The sequence below is a fragment of the Panthera uncia genome (genome assembly GCF_023721935.1).
Source record: "Panthera uncia isolate 11264 chromosome E2 unlocalized genomic scaffold, Puncia_PCG_1.0 HiC_scaffold_19, whole genome shotgun sequence".
NCBI classification, from domain to species: domain Eukaryota; kingdom Metazoa; phylum Chordata; class Mammalia; order Carnivora; family Felidae; genus Panthera; species Panthera uncia.
The window spans coordinates 5,786,397-5,792,615 of record NW_026057588.1 but is presented as its reverse complement, the minus strand read 5'-3'; the positions used below and the strand labels follow the sequence as shown (position 1 = coordinate 5,792,615).

General features: G+C 48.9%; 1 protein-coding gene across 1 annotated transcript in view; it reads left to right on the top strand.

The window, feature by feature from the left end:
* The window catches only part of PPP2R1A (protein phosphatase 2 scaffold subunit Aalpha), a 37,923-nt gene that overhangs the window by 24,625 nt on the left and 7,079 nt on the right, over positions 1 to 6,219 (top strand). The window contains exons 7-9 of the mRNA XM_049621400.1: positions 345 to 459; positions 567 to 637; positions 1,072 to 1,206. Coding sequence (XP_049477357.1) covers positions 345 to 459; positions 567 to 637; positions 1,072 to 1,206 — 321 coding nt within the window. The remainder of the gene's footprint in view (positions 1 to 344; positions 460 to 566; positions 638 to 1,071; positions 1,207 to 6,219) is intronic.

Genomic DNA, 6,219 nt, shown 5'->3' with positions numbered 1-6,219 from the left:
GAGCCTGACGCGGGGCTCGAACTCACGGACCGCGAGATCGTGACCTGGCTGAAGTCGGACGCTCAACCGACTGCGCCACCCAGGCGCCCCGTTACCATTCTTAATGCAGACAACAGTGCTATGTGATAGGTAGTCTCATGGCCCTCATTTTGCTTTTAAGGAAACGGGCTCAGAGAGGCTTGGAGACTTGGCCCGGCTCACCCTGTGGTGCTGGGATTAGATCTCAGCAGTGATTCTAAGGGCGCACTCTTACCCTCACTTCTGGTGCCTTGAACTTTGATTCTGGTCTCAATTGCCCAGAGTACCTGCCCAGCTGTCTCACAGCCCCTGCTTTCTGTCTGCAGCTTCAGAAAGCAGTGGGGCCTGAGATCACCAAGACAGACCTGGTCCCCGCCTTCCAGAACCTGATGAAAGACTGTGAGGCCGAGGTGAGGGCCGCAGCCTCCCACAAGGTCAAAGGTTGGTGCTGGCGACCAGAACACAGCAAATGGATGGGTGTCTGAGGGGTTTGAGGTAGAACCAGATGTCAGGTTTCACCTTCTTCTGCCTCCCTTCTTCTTCCACAGAATTCTGTGAAAATCTCTCAGCCGACTGTCGGGAGAATGTGATCATGACACAGATACTACCCTGCATCAAGGTAATGCAGTTTGGTGGGAGGATTAGGGGAGATCTGAGTCTGCTAAAGGGATGGAGATGGGGCTTTATGGACATCCAGACGCAGATAGTCCCCAGCCTTCTGGGGCCAGGCAGACTTGGGTTGGAAGCAGTTGGGTTTCCTGAGTGCAGGCAGAATCTGAAGCTTGGGGCCGAGCTTGGAGGTGGGGGTGCTTCCTCTCAAAAGTCCCAAGAGCCTTGGGATTGGGTGGAGGCTACTGGGAACATGGAACTCCAAGCAGGTGGGACAGGTGAGAAACTGCCGTGTACCTTTGGGCCCTAAACCGTCCCTGCTCCATGCGGGAGATGGGCAAAAGCAGGCCATGGCTCAGGCCTCTTAGGAAGTGGGAGTCTGCTTGGCCATTTGCTGCTGCGGGGGTTGTCCTGATCCTGTCCCCTTTCCCTGTTCCCCCCCAGGAGCTGGTGTCAGACGCCAACCAACACGTGAAGTCAGCCTTGGCCTCCGTCATCATGGGCCTCTCCCCCATCCTGGGCAAAGACAATACCATTGAGCACCTCTTGCCCCTCTTCCTGGCTCAGCTGAAGGATGAGGTAATGGTGCCGGGAAGGCTCTGAGCTCTGTATTGGCAGAGGTGACAGGTGGGTCAGCTGCTTTCCTAGATTGGTCTGGAATCTCCTAGAATCTCAACAGACACCCAGGTCCCAAATGAGTTGGATATTGGTGGGCACAACGGAGTGTGTGTTCACTCATTCACTTATTAGGCAATGTTTTGCACACCCTTGCTCTGTGCTAATTCTTTCTCTGGGGATCAGGGACACCAAAAGAGACTAAGACAGTTTCACTCCTCAGAGACCTTCAGAGACTGACAGTGGAGAGAGGGAGATGGGCAATCCCATGATCGCATAGGTGCTGTGATAAGTTCTTGTCTTTTAGGATTTAGGCAAAGATGCCGTAATAAAGACCCCCAAATACAGTGGCTTATGTAAGATAATTTTCTTACAACAGTTCAGAGCTAGGTGGGTCCTACATGAGGAGTTACCTCTGCTGACCTCCACACTCTCTGGGTCTGAGGCAGCTGCTCCAATCTTCACCATCCCCAGCCAGGATGAAGGCAGAAGGTATTAGACAACAGGAAATGTGTGGTCCTTGTAAGAGGGCACCCACCAGTCTGTTCCACACCCCACTGGCCAGAGCCAGTCATTTGACCACACCTTGCCATTCATTTGGGCTGGAATACAGAAGATGAGAGTGCCAGGCGGGGGCTAGACAGGTTGTGGGGTGACAGCCAGGGAAGGAGTTTGGACTTGAACTATGGGCATCACAGATGTGGGTGCCAGAAAGGAACCCCGAGGTTACTGTCAAAGAAAGATTGCAGCATGGAGGCCAGAAGAGGTGCAGGGAGACCAGACTGGTGGGAGAGGAGGTGTGGCTACAGAGATGGGGAAGGTCTATGCGGAGCGGGGGTGGTTTGCAGGCTCCCTGGTTCCTGTCATGGTGGTGACCAGGCAGACGGTGAGACTCTTTAGTGCTTTGTGACTTCCTCGTTGCCAAAGGCCTCCGTCTCCCTCTCTCCCTGCCCTCCCCGCCCTTCCCCCAGCACACACAGTGCTAGGAAATCGCATCAGATTTGAGTCCCCTGCCACTCCCCCAAAATATCACGTTATTAAATTCTGCTATGATGGGATAATCTCTCAGCCCCAGAATTACAAATCAAATTTGTACAAATTACAAATTCAACAAATCTTGTGTTGAAGGCTATGCACCTGCTAAAGAAAAGCTTAATAATCTTACTGTTGATCATTTATTTGTGTCACTTGTTACAGTTCAAACCAGAATTCATTTTTATAATGACTCAAATTTTATGACCTAAGTGAAGTGCTTCACACACACGTTTTCTTTTATAAGCATGCTTTTTGTAGCTATAGCTTGTTACAAATATAGTTTGTATTTGCTTGTGATGCTTAAGTGGAGACAGCTTGGCTGGTGAGCGTTGGCTTCTGTGTCCTTTTAACACCTCACCAGGGTCTCGAGGAGCATTTTGCTTCCTGGCATCAAAGGGAGCTCCACATTCAGCTTGCGTGTGGAGGTGAGCCCACATGTGCTACAGCAGTGCCACAGCTAGGGCCGGTTTCTGCACCGGCTTCGCCTTCAGCAAGCGCTACGTGATGGTCCTGTTCCTGCAGCCGTAGTGCGCCCCAGGGCAGCTTCTCCTGCAAAGAAGACAAGACCCATCATGGTTTTCTTTGTCTTTTTCCTTTTTATTTTTTTTAAATATTTATTTAATTTTGAGAGGGAGGGAGAGAGCATGAATGAGAATCCCAAGCAGACTCTGCACTAACAGACCAACATGGGGCTCGAACCCACCAACTGTGAGATCATGGCCTGAGCTGAGACTGAGTCAGACTCTTAAAACCGACTGAACCATCCAGGTGCCCTGACCCATCGTGGCTTTCTTGGTGTGCGATACTCCTCTGGCTTGTATCTGGAATTTCAATTCTAGACCTGTAAACTTTACATTTCATACTTGATAAGATTTATAAACTTACCCAAATAAAAAGGGCCTTTTTCTGGGTATGCCTAAACAGAGGTTTTTAAATGGTTTAAGCCATCGTATTTGTATCTTCTCTTGTGTTCAGGACACTGGCTTGTGCAGCAGGGGCTCAGAGATGCCCTCCCAGGACCTGGGCAGGCGCTAGCCCTGTACAGTCCAGACCTGCTGAGTTAACCCTTCACTGCACACACTCACTTGGTTTATTGGTTCATTTCCACACCTTGTTTTTTTGTTTGCTTGTGTTTTAACAAGGAAATAGTTTTTTGCCATCTCCGAGGGTAAGTGGTGTCTGTGGGAAAGCCTTCACCTGAGAAAGGCCTCTCTTGTCTCTGGTCTCTGGCTGACACGGAGTCTCAGAATTGTACCTGACCTTTTCGGATGCCCCAGCGAGGGTTGCTCTTGAGCTGTGGCCCGGAGTTGTTCTTCTGGGCTTTCTGAGATGGCAGGTGCTCCACATCAGGGAATGACATGGCAGCCAGGGGAAGGAAGCCTGTTGACAGATGAGGCTTAGCTTGGCTCCTGTGCTGCTGCAGAGCCCAAAGCCAGTTAGACGGTGTGCTTTGTTGGGGGCCCATTTCTTCCTTGTCTCCAGAGGTGAGACTCCCAAGTAGGCACACACCGTATTTTTCCATCCTTAGAATTGTGTATGGCTAACCTTCGGAGAAAGGAAATCGGCCCATTCACTGTGAGGATATTTCCGTTCACATCCCTGGATAAGTGCTAACTCCCCTAATTTTTCATCAGACTCCTCACATGGGTCTCCGCTCAGTACGGGAAGGCCATCACAGTGGTTTTATATGCATTTCAGATGTCTTTTATTCAAATGAGCCGTCAATCCAGTTAGTTTTCAGTTTATTCAAAGAAGAAATTTCCCTCTCTTTTGGGTGTTACAGATGCCTTCATTCCAAGTGGGGAAATGCACAAGGCTCTCTCCTCTCCATTCCCAGCCCTGACTCTGACTGCATCTTGGTCTGCTCAGTTGACTTGAATCATCCTCATTACTTTCCCCTGGAGTAGATTGTGACTCATGCGCGTCTACACTAACGCGCTTTTCTAACCTGGGGTTAGGATGGCAGACAGGGCAGCTCCCGCTCCGGGAATCTTTCTTAGGAAAAGAAAGAAGAACAGGTATAGTCTCTCATGTAAGTTCAGGCTTTTAGACAACCGTCACAGGAGAAGGACACCAACAGGGTGGACAGCACTGGAATAGTTCCTTCCTCAGCATCCTTGGCTCTAGAAAGAACTGAATTAATACCTTGTAGGGAGGGAAATGGTGTTGGTTCTGAGAGTTCTTTAGCCGTTGGACTGGCCGGCCAGAAACTGGCTGTCTTCTGTTCCTAAATGAGACCTTACAGTGTTTGATAAAGAAAAGATGTGCTCGTAGGCAGGGCCTCCGGGGATTCTACTCTGGAGGTGCCGGCCAAGCCATGCTGTCCTCACAGTAGTGGCCGTACCCGTCACGGCCGCTGCGTCTACGTCCCCACCTCCATGCTCAGGGTCAGCGATAGGCTAGAACAGCCCTCTGCCCAGAAGAGCTGTCACACTTGTGGTTGCTGTTGATCAAAGTGAATGGATAAAGTCAGTGAGGGAACAGGTGCACAGGAGACCCGGGACGAGCCCCCAGATGTCCTCTCCTTGCAGTCCTATGGACGGCACTTAAATCTCCCACAAGTGACGTGTGACCGCATGTTGCCAACCAAGGAAGCTCACTGAGCCTTGGTTTCCAGGGATTTTATAGAGGGGTTGGTCACATAGCCAAGGAATGGAGCTGCCTGCATGGCTGACCTCAGTTACTCTGTATCCAGCCCCTCCAGAGGTCAAGTTGGTACCTCATGGCCCACGGCCCTCCCTGTAAGTCATGTTGTTAGAGTTGTCTGTCCGGCATGGCCCAAGCTTCCCAGGTGACCACAAAGATGCTCTCATCAGACAGGATATTCTCCCAGGAGCTGGTCAGGGGCCCAACCCTTGTTTGGAACATGCCTAATTGGATCTGGATCGATCTGGATCTTCGGAGTTAAACCCATTATGGCACTGCGTACTTGTTTACTTGGTTTGTTGATTCGTTTCTTACTTGGTTCAGGTTACAAAGAACTACTTGTGACGATTGCCACTACTTGTGACGATTGCCATCTGGGAACATACGATTTGGAACAAGGTTCCAGTAGGGCTTCTGTTTTTTGTTTTTGTTTTTTAAATTTGCAAATTTTTTTTCTTTTCAAATTTCTATATAAATTCTAGTTAGTTAACATATAGTGCAATATTAGTTTCAGGAATAGAATGCAGTGATTCATCACTTGCATATGGCACCTGGTGCTCATCACAGGTGCCCATCCCCCCACCGACCTCTTTCCATCAACCCTCAGTTTGAGTCTCTCATGGTTTGTTTCCCTCTCTCTTTTCTTCCCTCCCATATGTTCATCTTTGTTTTTGTTTTTTTAATTTTTTGTAACATTTGTCTATTTTTGAGAGAGAGAGACACACACACAGCATGAGTTGGGGAGGGGCAGAGAGAGAAGGAGACATAATCTGTAGCCGGCTCCAGGCTCTGAGCTGTCAGCACAGAGCCTGACATGGGGCTCGAACTCACAAACCATGAGATAATGACCTGACCCACAGTTGGACATTTAACCAACTGAGTCATCCTGGCACCCCCATCTGTTTTGTTTCTTAAATTCCACATATAAGTGAAATGGTACAGTATTTGTCTTTCTCTTGACTAACTTCTTTCACTTAGCATAATACACTCTAGCTCCATCCACATTGTTGCAAATGGCCAGATTTCATTCTTTTTCACGGCCAAGTAATATTCCATCTATATTTATATGCCACATCTTCTTTATCCTTCCATCAGTTAATGGACATTTGAGCTCTTTCCATACTTTGGCTATTGTTGACAATGTTGCTGTAAACATCGGGGTGCATACACCCCTTCGAATCTGTATTTTTGTATACTTTGGATAAATACCTAGTAGTGCAATTGCTGGGTCATGGGGTAGTTCTATTTGTAACTTTTTGAGGAACCTCCATACTGTTCTCCACAGTGGCTGCACCA